Source organism: Procambarus clarkii, chromosome 39, assembly GCF_040958095.1.
Source record: "Procambarus clarkii isolate CNS0578487 chromosome 39, FALCON_Pclarkii_2.0, whole genome shotgun sequence".
Taxonomy (NCBI): Eukaryota; Metazoa; Arthropoda; class Malacostraca; order Decapoda; family Cambaridae; genus Procambarus; species Procambarus clarkii.
The window spans coordinates 31,976,573-31,997,926 of record NC_091188.1 but is presented as its reverse complement, the minus strand read 5'-3'; the positions used below and the strand labels follow the sequence as shown (position 1 = coordinate 31,997,926).

Sequence of the window (21,354 nt, the reverse complement as noted above, 5' to 3'; positions counted from 1 at the left end):
CTCATAATGTCATTTCTCATACCTCCTGTATCTACCATCACCTTCCAGGTCCCTTCTTTGACTGCTACACTCACAGTGCACGTCTCCAATCCCTGGGATCTCTTCGCGATGTTCATGGGAGCCATCTTCTGTCGGGTCATCAACTGGTCCTTACTGAGAACACACACAAGAACAAAAAATACCGCTAAGAAACATTTGGGTAACTCAGGGATAAATTTCATGAGCTTGTAATGTCCATAGCCGGCTATAATCAATCATACTGCAAGTACTCAGGTGCCTTCACTCCAGACTTCGGGGTATCCATGGGTGTTTGTACACGAGGCCTCTCTTCTCGCTCAGTCGCTTCTGCCTCCTTAACCTCATGTTCCTCGTCGGGAGAAGAATCAGGAGACTCTGCTAGAATACTGTCAACCTGTTGGTGAGAGGAAGGATTAAACATGTAAAGTAGTCCGTCTGCCTGTACCTGGATATTACCATTTCCAGCTGTTACTTCTGACCATGCTGTTCCGGCTGACTCGTCCACAACCTTGGGATGATTGTTGCTCCAATCTGTCACCAAGTCGTTGGCTAGTATCACGTCAATCCCTGCTATAGGCAAGGTATCAACTACTGCCAACGCACAGGTGCCGCTGAAGTAAGGCGAGTCTAAATGTACCGACACTAAGGGGGCAACATACCGCGTCCTAGGAAACCCAACCAGGACAACCTTTTGCCTCCCGTCTACACTCACTCCCTCGGGAAACGAGTTTCTCACGATCAGGGCCTGGGCTGCTCCACTATCTCTGTGCACTACAACTGATCTACCAGTATGATCACTCGATACATACCTGCTTGAAGTGTGAGGGGCAAACAATCTTTGTTCTTCCTGAGTAGTCATAGACTGGCTTCCTACTGATGGCGTCGCACAGCTCATCAACATCACCTCCCTACGTGGGCCGCTACCTGTTCTGCCTCGGCACATAGCAGCTACATGCCCTTTCTGCCCACAAGTCCAGCACACCATATTCCTCCTTGGACTATGGTGTTTCGGGCTGTTAGGACTGGTCCTTCGAGGGCTACTTGGGCGCGTCTTCACAGCGCTTTGTGGGACGGGTCTCTCTTCTTCCTGACGAGGCTTATCAAACAGACGGGGGTAATTCTTCGGGACATACCTAGTGGAAGACCTATGTGTCAGGATGTATTCCTCAGCCATAGTGGTTGCCACACTCAAGGTCTCTACCTGCTGTTCCTCTAGGTACGTCTTCAGATCTCCAGACAGACAGTCTTTGAAGTCCTCTAACAGTATGAGCTGCTCGAGGTCTTCTTTGGTCTCCACCTTCCAAGAGGCACACCACTCTTGGAAAAGCCGTTCCTTGATGGTCGCGAATTCGGTGAATGTGTGCTCCGAGGTCTTTTTCAGGTTTCTAAACTTCTGACCGTAAGCCTCAGGTACCATTTGGTAAGCCATGAGCACTACCTTCTTCACCTTGTCATAATCGCCGGAGTCATCAAGGGACAATGTGGAGTAAGCGATTTGGGCCTTCCCAGTCAAGACAGACTGTATCATGATGGCCCAATTCTCCTTTGGCCATTCCAAAAAGGCTGCGACTTTCTCGAAGGCCGCGAAAAACTTCGAAACTTCCTTATCATTGAACTTCGGGACCATTTTTATGTTCCTTACTGGATCGAAAAGACTTGTGTCCGTTGTTGGCCTCCCACCGCCTAATCGCAATACTTCTAGCTCATGTTGTCTCTTTTTCCTCTCTGTCTCGTCGTTCTTGCCTGTCTCGTTCTTCTCTTTCTCTTTCTCGTTCTTCTCTCTCTCGTTTCTCTTCTCTCTCTCGCTCTTCTCTTTCTCTTTCTCTTTCTCTTTCTCGCTCTTCTTTCCTTTCTTGTCTTTCTTTTTCCTTTTCTTCTAATTCTAAACGCCTCATCTCCATTTCTTTTTCTTGTCTCTCTCTTTCCATTTCTAATTTCTTCCATTCTATCTCGCGATTTATTTCCAAGGCACGCATTTTGACAGTTAGAAAGCTTATGTTCAGCTCACCTGCATCGCTTTCAATGTCACTGCCCTTATCTTCCTTTTCAGTGGAAGCTACTTCCTCACTTTCTTTTGTAATTTACGCCTCGCTTTCCTGTTTCTCCTCTGCCTTCAAATGCTTGTGAACCTTGGAAAAGATCTCCACACGGGAATCACTGGCACGTATCTTTATCTCCGGATAGGCACTCGCTAAAACAAGCTCCTGTTTCCCCAGATATTTCAATCTGGCAAGACAGTCCTCCTTGTTCAGAAAGGCCTGAACATCGTCCAAATCGTCGATGGTCGCTTTTTCTGTCATTGTCACTTAGATGGAACACTAGCACTTAACACACCGCGTCACTTTAGCACTTAACGCACCGAGCACTGCCGATATTGCACTTTATCGCACCTAATACCGCACTTGCCAATACTTCACGTAATTACACCGGGCACTGCACTACACAATATTGCACTTAATCACAGCAAGCACCGCACTCTATAATATTGCACTGAATTACACCGAGCACTGCACAAGACGTATAACGTCCTAATAGTTACACACAGGGGGAATTATTTACAGGGGATTGCGCTACATCACCACCCCTGTCAAACATACTTGACAAGGGGTCGGATCCCGCTGGGGATGCCAATTATGATACGGCCCTATTGGGTCGCAACTGTGTTCTTCTCTGATGTTATTAGAGTTTGGGTATCCGGCCCCAAGTTAGTAGTGGCTTTCATGGGGTGTGTTCCGTAGCACAAGTAAATTAAAGGGGAAGGGATACAAATGCACTGCTTTTGTATATATATTGCTACCACCACCATAAATAAATATATCACAGTCACACACGGGGTTGCTATAACTACACTTATTATATGCAGATTAGTCTTCCTCTGAAGACACAGGATGCTCCACGGTGCTCAAGATGAGTAGCCCTGGTTCTCTTCGTCGTGGCCCATGATGAATCCTCTGATTCTCTCGGTGAATCTACCCTGGCCACAGGCCAGCCAAGTCACAGTCCCACTGGGTGTACTGTCGTGGAGGCCTTCAACCACAAGTCCAACCTGTAGCTGGCAGGTTCCGATCAGCTCCGCTGTGTAGGCCACTCCACGACCGATACAAGGGTTGCGAGCCCTAGGCAGGAGCCTCGTGTGATTCCGCAGATCACTCTCCTCTCTCCGCACCACAGTGCTAGTCTCTTCCACCAGCCAGCCCCCAGATAAGACGATTCCTGGTACTGCCACATCACAGGCAGGCTAGCACACTCAACAGTGTCCGTCCGGGGGTGACCCCGGATGGACACTGGGAGGACAGGATAAGGAGGCCCCGGCCCCCAGGGAAAGAATATTCCCAGCAAAGAATAATAGTTTGACTAGAATAAATGTCTGTAGTCTAAGGTAATCCCCTATTCCACTCTCAACAGGATGAAAGATACTCCTGGCTTATTCCTTATCTATTAAACCCTCTAATAATCCCACATATACATTAATACAATAAATCACTTTACCACTCTACCTTACTTTTTTGAGATATATACAAGAGATGCTACTTTCTTGTACAGTCACTAGTACGTGTAGGGTTTTGGGCAGGTCCCTGGAATACGACCCCCACGAAGAATCGTTCTTACAGCCAAGTACACATTTTACTGTTGAGTGAAACAGAGGCTACTGTTAAGGATTTACGCCCAGTAAATCCTCCCCGGCCAGGATACGAACCCATGACAAAGCGCTAGCGGAACGCCAGACAAGTGTCTTACCACTACACCATGGAGACTGGTCAATACACCACGGAGACTGGTTAAACACCTTGGTCCACATAGACAGGATGCAAGGTTTACAATTGCAACTAGGGTAAAGACTACTTGGAGAAGGACACTAGTAAAGGCTCTAGGTAGCCTGGTAAAACTTGAGCACATGGAGTTTCATTAAAACACCCTAGAGTAATCCTAGGGATATAAACACTAGCTTAGGCTACACAAGAACTAACTACACACTTTGTCAGAATACGGTAACACAGTATAAGGTACTTAACTTGTAGAACTGAGAATCAGGATAAGCTAAGGGGGAAAGAGACAGAAGGAAGAAAAGTACAGAGCCCACGAGGGAGAGTGTGAACACCACAACAGCCAGAACCAGAGAGACTGAGCACACCCTCCTCCGCTCTCTTAAATGCTCTCTGCAGTCTCCGTGGTGTAGTGGTAAGACACTCGCCTGGCGTTCCGCGAGCGCTATGTCATGGGTTCGTATCCTGGCCGGGGAGGATTTACTGGGCGCAATTCCTTAACTGTAGCCTCTGTTTAACGCAACAGTAAAATGTGTACTTGGATGAAAAAACGATTCTTCGCGGCAGGGGATCGTATTCCAGGGACCATAGGATTAAGGACTTGCCCGAAACGCTACGCGTACTAGTGGCTGTACAAGAATGTAACAACTCTTGTATATATCTCAAAAAAAAAAAAAAAAAAAAAAAAAAAAATATGCTGCCGGGAAGGGAGCCTAGCTGATCATACAGCCATAAACATTACAAGTCTTCACCGACATTCATTACTAGTTTCTTTATCAGTTCTAAGAATAGCTGATAACTAGTTCAATATTATATTTAATAATCAACAAGCTCAGAGTCTGAATGCTCTGTGAGAAACAAGATTCATCTTACGTCTGGCAAGGAAGACGGAACCAAGGTATGAGAAGCTCTGCATATAAACGTTATTGTTAATTAACTATCCTTCTCACAAGATTATTTGGAACTCAATTTGACCTCTGGTTTCCAACTAAGATTCCAAGGTCGTAACAGTGCCCAAACCAGTGCATTTGTCTCTGCTTTAGCATTGTGTACCAGCTGGTGGTTCTGGCTCTCCCCAGGCAACCCGTTCTCGCACTTTCTTTCAGTCAATATTGACTTATTAAATACGTGCATATGTGATATACTAAACATACTAGTTTGCCTTGAAAAGCTTCATAGAAAACACCGATCTTACCTAACCTTCTTAGCATGTTAAGATAAGCATCTTATTGCTTCGTAGTTACAATTATTACTTAACCTATACCTATAATAGGTTAAGTAATAATTGTAATTACGAAGCAATAAGATGCTTATCTTAACATACTAAGAAGGTTAGGTAAGGTCGGTGTTTTCTATGAAACTTTTCAAGGTAAACTAGTATGTTAAGTATGTCACATATTCACGTATTTAATAAGTCAATATTGACTATACGAAAGTGCGAGAACGGGTTGCCCCAGGACGCTGTTGTTTGTCACCTTGTCCTGCAAGGTGATGTCCAAGATGTAACGGAGGCAGTGCATGTGATAGGCATTCAGCTGTCTTTCCTGATGGGTGTGGAGTGTCCAAGACTCACTGCTATATAGGAGAGTGCTCAGGACACAGGCTCTGTAAACCTGGATCTTTGTATGCTCAGTCAGCTTATTGTTGGCCCACACTCTCTTTGTCAGTCTGGACATGGTAGTAGATGCCTTACCAATGCGTTTGTTTAGCTCCGTATCAAGAGAGAGGGAGTCAGAGATTGTGGAGCCCTGGTACACAAAGTCGTGAACGACTTCTAGTTTGTAACCGGAGATGCCGATGTCAGGTGGGGAGTCCACTCCTTGTCCCATGAAATGTGTTTTCTTCACGGTGATTGTGAGTCCGAAAGCCTGACAGCCATTGAGCCATTGGAGGTCTTCGGCTGAGAGGGCGGTGACTGCTGCGTTGTCAGCAAGGGCCATGTTGAGGATTGGAACCTATGCACGGGATGTTCCCAGATGCGCCTTAGTCAACTGTGCCACGACTTGGTATTTTTCAACCTGGAGTGCTACTAATCTCACGAGGATTCAGAAACTTATAATGTGAAAAGCCTTGTGAGAACAGTAGCACTCCAGGTTGCAGTTCTTATAACATGTCGACCCTTGTGGATTTATGGATATGGATGCCGATCCTCTACACGGCCCTGTTACGGCCCTCTCGGGTCGCAACTGCGTTCTTACTCTGATGTCGTTAGAGGAAGGGTATCCGGCCCCCAGCCAGTAGTGGCTTTCAAGGGATGTGATCAGTAACGCAAGTAAACAAAAAGGGGAAGGGAAAGAAAGGCAAAAACTTAATATTATAATTAACACCGCCACCAATAAATAATATATAAAAGGTTACTCAGGGGGAGCGGTATTAACACTGCACAGGGGAATTATCTACACAGTCGTCTTCTCCTGAAGACTCTGGATCCTTTTGGTGCCAAGCTCTCGGTGCTCTCGTGGCCTCTCGACGAATCCTTCGAGAAGCTGAGTCTACCCCGGCCACAGGCCAGCCAAAACACAGTTCCACTGGGGGCACCGCCGTGGAGGCCGTCAACCACAAGTCCAGCAGACTGCTGGCAGGTTCCGGATCAGCAACGCTGTTCAGGCCACTCCACGAGCGATACTAGGGTAGCGCCCTAGTCAGGAGCCTCGTGTGATACCACAGATCACTCTCCTGTCCACAATACCCCAGTGGTCAATCGTCTCCACCAGTCGGTCCCGGGTACGACAATCCTTCAACTGCCACTTCACTGGCAGGGTAACACCACAGTGTTCCTCCGGGAGGCGACTCACAGCTGCTGCAGCAAAGCACTTGGTATGGGGACGGCTGCCTTGGGTAGACTGACTCAACTTCCCTTACAGCAGTCCCAGGTCGACTCTGTAAGCAGACACGTCATCAATAACAGGGACACACTAAAGCACCTCACTTACAGGCTCAGACACAAACGCCCGACGTATCCACTCCATAGATGGCGTTGTCGTCTGAGCACCACCTCACCAGAGGTCAGCAGCGGCTGTGTCTTGAGCTGAACAGGACTGGAAACTGGCCCTCGTAGCCAGTACACCTCGTCCTCACCAGGTGTCGTCGTCCATTTGGAGGGGGTTTCGGGAGCTGACCCACAGATGGCGCGGTCGTCACTGCTCCGTGCTCGGACGCTGGATCCGGGTCCGTAACAGGCCCTTGTGGATTTGTTTGACATATCACGCTATTGTGAATTGTGTGTGCATTAGCATGATTGGTATTTGGTAGCCTAACTGGCTAACTGGTAATTTATCTTATCCTATATCTGGTAATGTCATTATTCTATAATTGGCAATTATCCTGTACCTTGCAATCATATTAGGCTGTAACTTGCAATTTTGTTAACCTGACTGGTAATTATAATTTCCTCATTGACAATTATATAAAAAAAAACGTAAGAAATATTGAAAAAATTCGTGTTAGAATTATTAATCTTACTTTTCCGGTCATATTTAACAACATATGTTTACAAGAAAGACTGCTACCAAAATATACTAAAATTATATTAGCATATAACTGGCAATTATATTAGCCTGACTGGTAGTTATGTTAGCCTGACTGGCAATTATCTAATCTTGTAACTCAGAATTATATTAGCTTGACTGGCAATCATATGAAACTAGCAATTCGTTATGTTGTCCCTTAAGTCCCCTTGCCACTTCGGGGGGTTATAGGGTGTTTATGTAACTTCAGGGCACCAATCCCCCCAGCCACAGGGCATGGCGAGAAGGCACCCGTAAGCATACCTAATTCTCTATCAAACACAAACTAAAATACACATAAATGGCAGATCTCATCACAACCCACAAGAGTTAATATGATAATAATAACACAAAATAATAACATGAAAATGACACACAAAATGGAAAATTCTTTTGCATTTGGGTTTTCTTATAAGGGACACAACACACAAAGGGAGAGGTGCACAGTATATCATTAAAAAAGAACTAAAGCTGAAGGCAAAACAACAAGCTGCCTAAGCGGCAGGATTGGTGACTTGACATCGGCATACGTGGAAAAAACTATTCATAGTGGAAGCTCCTAACAAGGCTCCGAAGCGGGAGAGATATCATGTATGCCCATGGAGGTCCCTCCAGCCACCACCTTACCCACTTGTGGGCTCCGGCCAGGTCATCCACCCTCTTGTGAGACACCATTTGGAGAAGTGGTACTCCAGATGACGACTCTGCTCAGATAGTTGGCTACCAGCTATCCTGGCTGCGGTTCACTTAAGCAAGACTATATTAACCCTTATATAACCTGTGCATGGTGATCCTGGGACTAAGGTGGTCTGTCCTTAGATGTGGTTTTGGACCATATTCTGTAGATGGAATATGTCCAGGTCAGGGCTTTCACAGAGCAAATCTCAAGGTCGCTCTTGGTGAGTCCCATATCCTGTAGACCACACGCACTCTTCTTGCACCATCCTGCTCTCCAATTAAGGGTTATTGAAGAGGTGGAATCTGTGTGCTTCCCGGTATATTCCTTGACCTTTAGAAGGATCTCTGGGGTGCCGTACTTGTCGCACTTTGATGTGGACGGGAGAGTGGGAAATTATCAGCAGAGACCTGGGTGTCTAATATGAAGGCCTCATCACCTTTGCAAGCTATGATGTCAGGCTTACAAAAGGTCCCTCCATCCGGTATACGGTCTTCACGTTTCACCTCAAAACCTCTTTGCGCAGGCGGCCGGCTACGAACTGGATGATATCGTCATGACGTTTCACCCGAGCCCCATGTGTCTTGTGGCATGCCTGGGATATGTGGCCCAGGGTCCCTGGTTTCTGGCAAGCATTGCAGAGACCAGAAGCCTCGGGTCTACCCCTAGCTGCACTAGACGGCGTGGCTACAGTGTGTGCCCTAATCTGGATGGCATGAACAAAATCTCCTCCGCTTAGTAGATGGATACTGGATGTAACCCACTTGTGGCAAGATGGAACCTCACAAGAGGACGCAAGGCCGGCACCGTCAACCATGCTATACAGTTTTGCTTTCCACTTTCTAGAGCGCTCAGTCGTTCTGTTAGAAGGGGTTCCGGCGGCTGTGGTCGAGTCTACCCATCGACACATTCGTGTTTGGAACGTGGATTGGAGAGCCGCTGCCACTACCACTGGATCCTCTGACTCCGATGTGAATGATATGAAATTATTATTTAATTAGGTTATCATTAGTTTATAATATTAATAGATAAAATAATGTGCAATACTTGGCGCTTACTTAAAACCTGTTAATACTTAACCACTGAGCTCCTCGGCTTCCATATATGGCATCCCCCCCCCCCCTCTCAGTGTGCAGGAAATAAATTCTCTGGAAAAAATTTTTTTTTGTTTTGAAAGTATCAAACACCCTTCCCTGAGTATGGATATGGTAACAAAAGGACGAAATTGTACTTAGTTTGGATGCTATGGGGTCCGTAAGTTCGTGCGTGACGTCATCATTCCCTGGTCGCCCATGGCTTACGCTCCCGGGGCCAGTAGGGCGAACAGCTCAAGATGCGCGAGTTGCCACGAATATATTTTTGTTCATTTTTTGCGCACAGTTTCAAATACATTTTATTTGTTTTTACGTTAGGGAGCCGGTCGGCCGAGCTAGGGAGCCAGTCGGCCGAGCGACCAGCATGCTGGACTTGTGATCCTGTGGTCCTGGGTTCGATCCCAGGCGCCGGCGAGAAGCATTGGGGAGAATTTCTTTCACCCTATGCCCCTGTTACCTAGCAGTAAAATAGGTACCTGGGTGTTAGTCAGCTGTCACGGGCTGCTTCCTGGGGGTGGAGGCCTGGTCGAGGACCGGGCCGCGGGGACACTAAAGCCCCGAAATCATCTCAAGATAACGTGTCAATCCTATGTATAATGAACACGTACACTATATTATGGTAGTAGAACATCCATACTGTCCGAAGACACTGTGTTATGTGCATGACACATGTGTACACATATCCGGCACATATCTCCACTGTATCATGCTAATTTATGTATATATACAATCTATTTATACACTGTACAGTATCACACACTATACAGTATACACACATAATAAACACACTCAGAACTTCGCGAGTGTGAGCTGCCACATCCAGCTAGTCCTCTCTCACTCCTCCAGTATCTTACTCGCCAACATTGCTCCTCCCAACGTACTGTTATTGTTTTTATTACACTATTTGCACATATTATGTATGCCTATCTGCATGTTTTATTCACCAGAACTATGCATGTAAGCCGGTATTGTGTCCAAACAGTACGGTGGCCACCCTACACTGCATGAGAATTCACACAGCTGACAGCAGACGACGCTACGATTACGACGTCACCTCCCTCACCAAAATAGCTCCTCCCAACATACTCCTGTGGCTGTTATTACACTATATACTGTTGCGGTTTTACTCTACTACTCGGTGAGCAACCGTTATCAGTGCCTATCCAGGCAAGGTCGCCAATGTTGGGGTTTACCTCTTATCTTACTCTTACTCTGGGTGAGCTACAGTACCTCAAGGTCACTCACCGTAGCCCTGCGGGTCTTCACTCTATCCTCACGGCGCCACTGCACGCCAGGAGAGTATCCCAGTCAATCCCAACCGGCCTCTGATTGAGAAGGAGTGGGAACACAACTCGTTCACTTAACTGTTATGTGCCCGCCCCAACAATAGGGCTTTACTATTAACCACAAAGTCGCCAACTGGTGTTTTCGGTGTCCAGTAACACGTCAGTGGACTGGTTGAATTGTGGTAACCTTGGCAAGGTCACACTCAATAGATCAGGCTCTCAGGCAGGTACTTACTTTTATCACTCTTTGCTTTCCAGTATAATATAGCCACAAGATAAATGGAGGGAATGATATAAACACAAAAGTATTTTGTATTTTACTTAAAATTCATAAAAGATGTCACAAGGTCATATCAATAAATAAATCAGCTGATCCTGGCGGGAGTCGTTTGTTCGCACGAATATTATGCACTCACTACGGTGGCAACACTTCCCCTCTCGTCAATGTCACAATCAGCTGAGCGCCCCCCTTTCCGCGCGAAAGTTTATTGCTTGTTTCTCTAGCGGCACGCGCGCTGTTTCTTTAAGTTCTCACAGATCACTAGAAGTTCGCACACTCGATATTGGCAACAATAGCACGTATTACTTCGCTACACTGTACTTGGGCTCAAACAATCGTTTCTATAATAAATGCGACAATAATTCACTATAATGGTTTTACACACTGCCCTTCATTTCAATGGTAACTTATGGAATGTTTAACACTGGTGTTCTTGGTATTTCCTTTCGTGGGCGACAACACAATATATCACTGCACTCACAAATGGTTATTTAATGCACGAACATAGACATATATAATATAGATAAATCAGACATCAATAAATGGTAAATAAATAGTTACTGGGCACATAGCCTAATTTCCAAATACTGGCATAATATTATATATAATTTCTCACTATATGTTCACATTAAAGTCTCAAGCAAGATATACAAAACACAGTAAATTCATCAATTATTCCGGGTGCCTGTACACACACCAATAATAATATATATAAGTATCGTGAATACTCTTGATAGTACTGTTCTGCACACTGGTGCCTTACTGTGACATAGGTGAGACTTGCTCACGACATACAAAATCCTCAGGCTAAATAATATAGCCGAATAATATAGCTGACTAAAGGGGAATGGGGAGGGAAACTAGAACCACCTACTTCCACCTATCCTCCGATGAGAGTTGAGTTGTAGCTCCTGGTCCTGGTGTCGGGAACGCCCCCACACACACGTTGTCGTGTCCTCCAGGAACCACTCGCCGTCCCACCGTTTAGCGCGTCGTCTCCGTGCCTTCTTCCCTGCAGGTCCGTGCTCCTCCTCGACTTCTTGTAGGGTTGGAGTCGGTCTCCTGGCCGTCGACTTCTCCCAGCTACGGCTGCCGCCTACGTCTCGGCTGCAGTCGTCCGGATTCCCGACTAGTCCTCTTCTTCTTCTGCTACCCAGTGGCTCTGGTCAGCCACTACGCCATCACGAATGGGTGAACTGCCTCAGACGTCGCCTACGTCACTGCACAGACTTCACTTCTTCTTGCACAGTACCTGTCCTGGAGCACTTGTTGCTCGATAACCGTCGATTCCCTCTCTGGTTCAACACATGAACTAGGGAAGACCTCACAGAGTACTGGCAGACTTCAGGTGACGCGTAAATCCACGGGAGCGGGAAACAACTGTCAAACTGACAGGACCAATCGTCGCACGTCCAACCTCCTTGACGTGTCGTGTCTGACTGCTGGCGCCAACGCGGCGCGCTGCCCGGACCCCCTTCCTTCGTGACGTCACTTTCGCCACGGGAGGTTTTCATTGGCTCCCGGTGCCACATTGCTGTCGGTGACCAATCCGGTGTCACTGACGTCACACCGTTTTGGCGGGGAAACAGGAGAGCCAGCGCCATCTTGGCTTCCTAAAGGGCCTAAACCACAGGCCAAAATATTATTGTTTCACAAATTTCTCGGCACTCCGAGCACACTCCACTCTCCCACATATATCAAATTGATGCCTGCGACGTAGAGAACGCTTGGGTAAAGTGGACATGACTCTTACTGCAGGCGTGGGAGAAATATAAGGGGGGGAACACCGTCACATACCCCTCCCCTTAAAATAAGAGTCATGTCTGGTTAGTGTATACGGGATAGGGCATCTGCTACTACGTTGTCCTTCCCCTTGATGTGCTTGATTTCCAGCCGGTACTCTTGCAGTAACAACGCCCACCTCGTCAGGCGTTGGTTGGAGTTCTTCATTTTGTATAAAAAGGTGAGAGGGTTGTGATCTGTGAATACCAGAACAGGTCTCGCCCCTCCTCCCACGTACACATCAAAGTGCTTCAGGGCCATAACTAGCGCCAATGCCTCCTTCTCAACGGTGCTATAGGCCTGCTGGTATTTTACAAACTTCTTCGAGTAGAACGCTACTGGCCTATGTACTTCACTCCTTTCTTGAGCCAACATGGCCCCTATTCCAACGTCGCTGGCGTCTACGTATAGGATGAATCCGGCTGAAAAATCTGGAGATATTAATACCGGGGCCTCCGTCAACAATTTCTTGGTCTTTTCAAAAGACTCTTGGCAGGCCTCTCCCCATCTCCATCGTACATTCTTGGAGAGTAGCTCGGTTAGGGGATGCGCTATCGTGGAGAAATTCCTGCAGAACCCACGATAGTACCCTATCATCCCGAGGTACCTTAGCAACTCCTTGCGCGTTCTGGGCACGGGGTATTCCTTAATGGCTGATACTTTGTGATCAACAGGAGTGACTTCACCTTGGCCAATGACAAAACCAAGGTACTCTAAGTGAGCCTTCCCAAACTCACTCTTGGCCAAATTTACAGTCAAGTTAGCCTCCTCTAGCCTTCTGAACAATTCTCTAAATCTCTCCAGATGCGTCTTCCAATCGTCGGCGTACACGACGATGTCATCGATGTAAACCGTGCAGCCTGCGGCACCCCTTAACAATTCATTCATCATACGCTGGAAGCAGCTGCCGCTGTTTTTCATACCAAAGGGCAACACCTTGTACTGGTACAGCCCGTCAGGAGTCGCGAAAGCTGATATCTTCCTGGCCTCAGGAGTCAAAGAGATCTGGTAGTACCCCTTGAGTAGATCGACCTTGGATACGTACCGTTCACTGCCCACCTGGTCAATGCAATCGCTCACTCTTGGCATGGGGTGAGAATCTGCCACTGTGATGGAGTTCACCCTCCTGTAATCTGTACAAAAGCGGTAGGTTCCGTCGCTTTTCATCACCATCAAGCATGGGGAACTCCACTCACTCTTACTGGGCTCCGCAAGGTCGTTCTCAAGGAGATACTCCACCTCTTTTCTCATCAGCTCTCGCTTCTCCGGGCTCACCCTATATGCGCTCTGCTTGACGGGCCTGACGTCCCTCACCTCTACCTCGTGCGTTACACTCCTGTGTCGTCGGGGCACGTCGGTAAAGAGGGAGGCATTCTCTCTCAGTAGGTTCGTCAGGTCCGCTCTCTGTTGCCCTTCCAGATGTAGTAGCTTGTCCTTGATCTTCGCCAGACTTTCAGTGTTGGTGAGACAGGTGCCATCCGCCCTGGACCACTTTCTTTCCTCCTCCGGGAGTTCTTGGTCCACCTGTACGCACAGAACCGTCTTCTGCTGGGGTTCTCGGTTCACCGTTCCGTCCTGCCTGGCGGCTCCTCCTTCCACAGTGAAGAAAGGTTTCAGGCGGTCCACGTGACACACCTGCTTCTTGCGGGGTCTATCCGACTTCCCAATTTCGTACGACACAGGACCCAACCGCCGTAGCACCTGGTATGGTCCCTCGAACCGCGACTCGGTCACCCTACCTTTACCTGGCAGCAAAACCATCACTTGGGACCCGACCTGGAAATCCCTCTGCGTAGCTCTCTTGTCGTACCACTCCGACATCTTACGCTGCGCCTCCTTCAGGTGTTTCCCAGCTAGTTCCTTCGCAAGAGTGAGACGTTCTTTGAACTTCTGGACATATTCATTCACCGTTCCCACGGTCGCTCCTGGTGTCCATTGTTCCCTCAGCATGGACAGAGGACTTCGCACCTCGTGTCCATACACTAGCTGGAATGGCGAGAATCCTAATGATTCTACCACCGCGTTACGTATGGCAAACAACGCGGGGTATACAGCTTCATCCCACTCAGCCCCCTGCTCTGCGCAGAACACTCTCAGCACGGTCTTCAAGGTGGAATGAAATCTTTCAATCGCCCCCTGCGACTGCGGTCGGTAGGGCGACGATCGAATCTGAGTCACTCCCCAGCCTGTCACCGTCTGTCGGAACCATTTAGACTGAAATATACTTCCGCAGTCTGTCTGAATCTCTCTGGGCATCCCCACCCAAGAGAAAAATCGTTGTAGTTGGCCGGCTACTCCTTTCGACGTCAAACGTCGCATCGGGACGGCTTCTGGAAATCTGGTGGACGCACACATTATCGTCATTAGGTAGGTATTCCCTCGCTTCGTCCTTGGCAAAGGACCCACCCCGTCAACTAACAGACGCTCGAATGCAGGCCCAAACGCTGGAACAGGGATCAATGGGGCCTTCGGTATCGCGGATTGGCTCTTCCCGGCCCTCTGGCACGGTAAGCACGTCTTGCAATAGCGCCTCACCTCGGCGTCCATACCTGGCCAGTAGAAATAATCCCTGATCCTTCGCAGCGTCTTGGTCACCCCCAGGTGACCTGCAGAGTCCACGGAGTGCAATAGGTCCAACACGACCGCTCTGCACTGGGCCGGCAACACTACCTGGTGCCTCGTACTTAGAGACTCTTCTCCGGCCTCCATCCTCACAGGTCTCCACTGTCTCATCGGCATGCCGTCTTGAATGTAAAAATGGGTAGCCTTCTCAGGACCAACACGTCCTCCTTTGGCCTCACTAATCAATTCGGGGAACTCCATCCGCTGCAACTCTCCAAGACGAGTGCGGTCTACCCCTAGAGAACTGGTGAGGGTCATCTGCAACTCACCATTCGGGCTGTCTTCGCCCTCCGCTCGCTCTCCGGGTCCTACGAAGAGGTGATCGATCCCCAGGCTGTCGGACGTCTCCTCAGCCCCATCACAACCACAACCACAATCGCGATCCACAACCTCCTTGTTCTTCGCGCTGTCTCGGCATCACAGCACAAACTGGGAACGCCACCGGGGCGATTCCCTTCTCGTCCCCACAGGCGTCTAATTCTCCGCCCTGTCTCCTTGTATTGTTCTAGGCACTCTTCGCCTTTCACGAGATTCGGAAGGACATATCCTCCACATGCGTCGTTTCCCAAGATGACCTGTGCCTCCATCTTGGGCATTGATGTACAGACCCCCACCACAAGGGTCTGGCAGCCATAATCGGAATTCAACGTTACCTGGTGTAGGGGCATCCTCACTGGGCCTCCCACAGTGGTCACACTTGCCACCCCCACACTGGTACTCTCGTAACCCTTGGGGAACAGGGTTTCACTCACCAGGGTAAAATCGGCCCCAGTGTCTCTTAATATTTTCACTGGGATGGGGTCTGCGTCCCCCATCCTTACGGTTTCCTGACACACGAATGGGTGAACTTTCTTCTCCCCACTCAGCACGGGTTCATCCCGCACTCTCTCGGCCCTCTGGTCCTCGAACCTCACTAAAGCAACGTGCCCCCGCTGCTTAGGGCGTCTGCATTCCCGCGCGACGTGTCCGATTATTCCGCAGTTGTAGCAGCAGACCCTCGTCGGAGACCATCCGCCACCGCTCGCCTTAGCACTGCCTCCAGAGGCCGTCGCTCCCTGTGTCTTTCTCGCACCATTTGTCGCCTCCTTTGTTGCAGCAACAGCTCCCGACCTCTCAGCTTGGTTCTTCTTCATCGGCTCTGCAGCACCTTTTGATCCTCGATTGTCCCAACTCGAGAGGTGGGACTTGGGGAAACTCGCCCCCGTCCTCCATCTATCCGTCCTCCTATAATTCCCACTGTTACCGGAGTATACGGGTGATCGGTGCTGTCCCTCTCGGCGTGGACGTAATGCTTCTTCTAGCATGTCGGCTCTGTCGGCTGCGGCCCTCAGGTCCTTTATGTCCGCCTCCTTCACTCTCACCCTGATCTCAGGAGAGAGCACGGACATAAACTTTTCCATGACCATTAGCTCCTTGACCTCTTCAACCGACCTCGCTCCTTCAGAGTCCAGCCACTTAAGGAACTTTCTCTCCATGTCCCTCGCCGTCTCCACATAAGACTTTCCTGGTGAACGGGTACATTCCCTGAACCTCTTCATGTAACATTCCGGCGTGAGCTTGAAGGAATGGAGCACAGCTCGTTTTACCGCATCGTAGTTGGTGCATTCTTGGAAGTCGAGCATAGTGTAGGCTTCACGAGCTTCACCTGTGAGCCTCCCTTGAACCAGCTCCACCCACTCCGCCCTCGGCCACCTCTTCAAAGCTGCAACCCTTTCAAAGTGGTCGAAGAAACTTTCGGCTTCATTTGGCACAAAAACCGGTAGATCTCGTTCCCTCACTCGTCGGTCTTCCTGTTGCGGCAGAACAGGTGCACCTAGTCCTAGTTCAGCTCGCTTCAGCTCCACCTCTTTGTTGGCTTCTATTTCCTGTTGTCTCATCCTAGCTTCTCGCTCGTGTTCTTCCCTGCGTAGCTGAGCTTTTCGCTCTTGTTCTTCCCTGCGTAGCTGTGCTTCTCGCTCCTCACGCTTCAGTTGTGCTTCTCGCTCCTCACGCTTCAGCTGTGCTTCTCGCTCTTCACGCTTCAGCTGTGCTTCTCGCTCCTCACGCCTCAGCTGTGCTTTTCGCTCCTCACGCCTCAGCTGTGCTTCTGCTTCTCGCTCTTCACGCTTCAACTGTGCTTCCAGCTGCAACTTCATTATTTCCAGCTTAACGCTGTGCTTGCTGCCGCTGGATCCCCTGCTGCTTCCACCAATGCTCAGGTGTTCTCCCACACTGGCAGGTGTCTGTGGCCGTTCCTCCCCTAAAGCTTCGTCTCGTGCCCTGAGCTGTGCCATTATCTCTAGTCTTCTTTCACCAACTCTGGCAGATCTCAGCTTTATTCCAAAATGATCCGCTATTGCCTGTAACTGTGCCTTGGTGCACTCCTCCAGCACCTGTTCATCTCGAGTGTCAATAAACCTTGTTACTTTATCATCCTCCATCTTGTGCTACGAGTGAAAACCTGCACCTGATATCTAATACCACTGCCAAGTACCACCACTGCAACTTTTATTTCGATCGAGATCCTGGCGAGGTCGCCAATGTTGGGGTTTTACTCTACTACTCGGTGAGCAACCGTTATCAGTACCTATCCTGGCAAGGTCGCCAATGTTGGGGTTTACCTCTTATCTTACTCTTACTCTGGGTGAGCAACAGTACCTCAAGGTCACTCACCGTAGCCCTGCGGATCTTCACTCTATCCTCACGGCGCCACTGCACGCCAGGAGAGTATCCCAGTCAATCCCAACCGGCCTCTGATTGAGAAGGAGTGGGAACACAACTCGTTCACTTAACTGTTATGTGCCCGCCCCAACAATAGGGCTTTACTATTAACCACAAATTCGCCAACTGGTGTTTTCGGTGTCCAGTAACACGTCAGTGGACTGGTTGAATTATGGTAACCTTGGCAAAGTCACACTCAATAGATCAGGCTCTCAGGCAGGTACTTACTTTTATCACTCTTTGCTTTCCAGGATAATATAGCCACAAGATAAATGGAGGGGATGATATAAACGCAAAAGTATTTTGTATTTTACTAAAAATTCATAAAAGATGTCACAAGGTCATATCAATAAATAAATCAGCTGATCCTGGCGGGAGTCGTTTGTTCCCACGAATATTATGCACTCACTACAGTGGCAACACTCCCCCTCTCGTCAATGTCACAATCAGCTGAGCGCCCCCCTTTCCGCGCGAAAGTTTATTGCTTGTTTCTCTAGCGGCACGCGCGCTGTTTCTTTAAGTTCTCACAGATCACTAGAAGTTCGCACACTCGATATTGGCAACAATAGCACGTATTACTTCGCTACACTGTACTTGGGCTCAAACAATCGTTTCTATAATAAATGCGACAATAATTCACTATAATGGTTTTACACACTGCCCTTCATTTTAATGGTAACTTATGGAATGTTTAACACTGGTGTTCTTGGTATTTCCTTTCGTGGGCGACAACACAATAAATCACTGCACTCACAAATGGTTATTTAATGCACGAACATAGACATATATAATATAGATAAATCAGACATCAATAAATGGTAAATAAATAGTTACTAGGCACATAGCCTAACTTCCAAATACTGGCATAATATTATATATAATTTCTCACTATATGTTCACATTAAAGTCTCAAGCAAGATATACAAAACACAGTAAATTCATCAATTATTCCGGGTGCCTGTACACACCAATAATAATATATATAAGTATCGTGAATACTCTTGATAGTACTGTTCTGCACACTGGTGCCTTACTGTGACATAGGTGAGACTTGCTCACGACATACAAAATCCTCAGGCTAAATAATATAGCCGAATAATATAGCTGACTAAAGGGGAATGGGGAGGGAAACTAGAACCACCTACTTCCACCTATCCTCCGATGAGAGTTGAGTTGTAGCTCCTGGTCCTGGTGTCGGGAACGCCCCCACACACACGTTGTCGTGTCCTCCAGGAACCACTCGCCGTCCCACCGTTTAGCGCGTCGTCTCCGTGCCTTCTTCCCTGCAGGTCCGTGCTCCTCCTCGACTTCTTGTAAGGATGGAGTCGGTCTCCTGGCCGTCGACTTCTCCCAGCTACGGCTGCCGCCTACGTCTCGGCTGCAGTCGTCCGGATTCCCGACTAGTCCTCTTCTTCCTCTGCTACCCAGTGGCTCTGGTCAGCCACTACGCCGTCACGAATGGGTGAACTGCCTCAGACGTCGCCTACGTCACTGCACAGACTTCACTTCTTCTTGCACAGTACCTGTCCTGGAGCACTTGTTGCTCGATAACCGTCGATTCCCTCTCTGGTTCAACACATGAACTAGGGAAGACCTCACAGAGTACTGGCAGACTTCAGGTGACGCGTAAATCCACGGGAGCGGGAAACAACTGTCAAACTGACAGGACCAATCGTCGCACGTCCAACCTCCTTGACGTGTCGTGTCTGACTGCTGGCGCCAACGCGGCGCGCTGCCCGGACCCCCTTCCTTCGTGACGTCACTTTCGCCACGGGAGGTTTTCATTGGCTCCCGGTGCCACATTGCTGTCGGTGACCAATCCGGTGTCACTGACGTCACACCGTTTTGGCGGGGAAACAGGAGAGCCAGCGCCATCTTGGCTTCCTAAAGGGCCTAAACCACAGGCCAAAATATTATTGTTTCACAAATTTCTCGGCACTCCGAGCACACTCCACTCTCCCACATATATCAAATTGATGCCTGCGACGTAGAGAACGCTTGGGTAAAGTGGACATGACTCTTACTGCAGGCGTGGGAGAAATATAAGGGGGGGAACACCGTCACAATACTCACATTGTATATACTAATGTACATATGTGTTCACCATAATGAATCACTAAGTTAGTATGGTGAGCAAAACAAGAGTGGCTGCCACACACACAGTGAGGCTACCTCGATTTCCTCCCTCCTCGCTAATTTATCACCACAATCCTGCTATTATCACAATCCTGGTCATAATTCCTGTAAATGAATAATTGACCACAAGTTTATTCTGTAAAGGAACCTAAGAAGTTGTTTGAGGATTCCTAGATGGACGAAATAATACAGTGGTGCTGTGGCTAGCACTGTGAACATCGTGAACAGCATTAAATCAGTGATATTTGAACATTGTACACAGTCATTATCACACTCAGGCTCTTCTGCATTACTATCATGGCTATATAATACACGTTATATATATATTTTTACATTATTAGGTGGTGCTGTAGTCACAAGCTGAACAACAGTGCTGTGCGCTCATACTGCGTTTGCCAGCCTTGGTTGCTCACTCAGTACTGAGGCTCTCACACCCGGGAATGTGGCCCATGATTTTTTTTAAAGATGGCGTCTGTATACAAGACTCCTGAGGAAGCTGATGTGAACCCCATGTAGCCACGGGAGTTTTGAATTTAAATGATAAAAATATAATTACCCAGCAGCGCATTGGACACCCTCCGTCGAGGGCCTGCAGGCACGTTCCGCCGGTCGGCCGAGCGGACAGCACGCTGGACTTGTGATCCTGTGATCCCGGGTTCGATCCCGGGCGCCGGCGAGAAACAATGGGCAGAGTTTCTTTCACCCTATGCCCCTGTTACCTAGCAGTAAAATAATAAAGTAAAATAAAATAACAAGCTCAGAGTCTGAATGCTCTGTGAGGAACAAGATTCGTCTTACGTCTGGCAAGGAAGATAGGAACAAAAGCGCATCAACGCTCCTATCAATTAATGTAAATTAATTATTTAGAGCTCAATTTGACCTCTGGTTTCCAACTAAGGAACCCAGGGGTCGTAACAGGATATCAAAGAGATATTTATGTCTGGTGTGTTGATTATGTGTTCTATTACATCTGTCCTGGATGAGTTTCTGAACAGGGTTTGCACTTAAAATATGGGTTTTAAAAATGTAATTAGCACAAGAGAATGTTTGGAGTGAATTTATGTTTAGCATGTTTAGGGATTTAAACAGGAGAGCTGTGTGTTGTCTGAAAGCAGACTTTGTTATTATCCTGATAGCAGATTTCTGCTGGGTGTTGATGGGCTTGAGGTAGTTTGCAGAGGTTGAACCCCAAGCACAGATACCATAAGTAAGATAGGGATTGATAAGTGCATAATAGAGTGAGAGGAAAACAGAATAGGGCACGTAATATTGTGCTGAGGTTGAGTCTCTTGTCTAAGTAAAGGCCAAGAAACTTTCCATCATTTTTATTGCTAATGTTTACATTATCTATCTGAAACTGAATTGCATTTGTTGATTTGCTTCCAAAAAAGCTGAAGTAGGTCTTTTCTATGTTTAGTGTAAGTTTGTTGGATAACATCCATAAGTTGACTTTTTTTAGTTCATTGTTTACAAAATTATTTAATATGAAT

At 47.9% G+C, this 21,354-nt stretch overlaps 1 protein-coding gene across 1 annotated transcript; it reads right to left on the bottom strand.

Annotated features, from left to right (window-relative positions):
• Window positions 1-250: 250 nt before the first annotated feature.
• Window positions 251-5,722, bottom strand: LOC138372670 (uncharacterized). The gene is made up of 2 exons (XM_069338172.1): window positions 5,258-5,722; window positions 251-412 (listed from the first exon to the last, which is right to left on the bottom strand). The coding sequence occupies exons 1-2, from the start codon at window positions 5,720-5,722 to the stop codon at window positions 251-253; spliced, it is 627 nt and encodes a 208-aa protein (XP_069194273.1).
• Between the last annotated feature and the right edge of the window lie 15,632 nt (window positions 5,723-21,354).

Excerpts from the sequence above, each read along its gene's own strand:
- LOC138372670 (XM_069338172.1), bottom strand. The coding sequence starts at position 5,722 with ATGGCCCTTGCTGACAACGCAGCAGTCACCGCCCTCTCAGCCGAAGAC. Across the intron at positions 413-5,257 it reads ACATCACCTTGCAGGACAAG|GTTGACAGTATTCTAGCAGA; the intron begins GTGACAAACAAC and ends TCTCACCAACAG.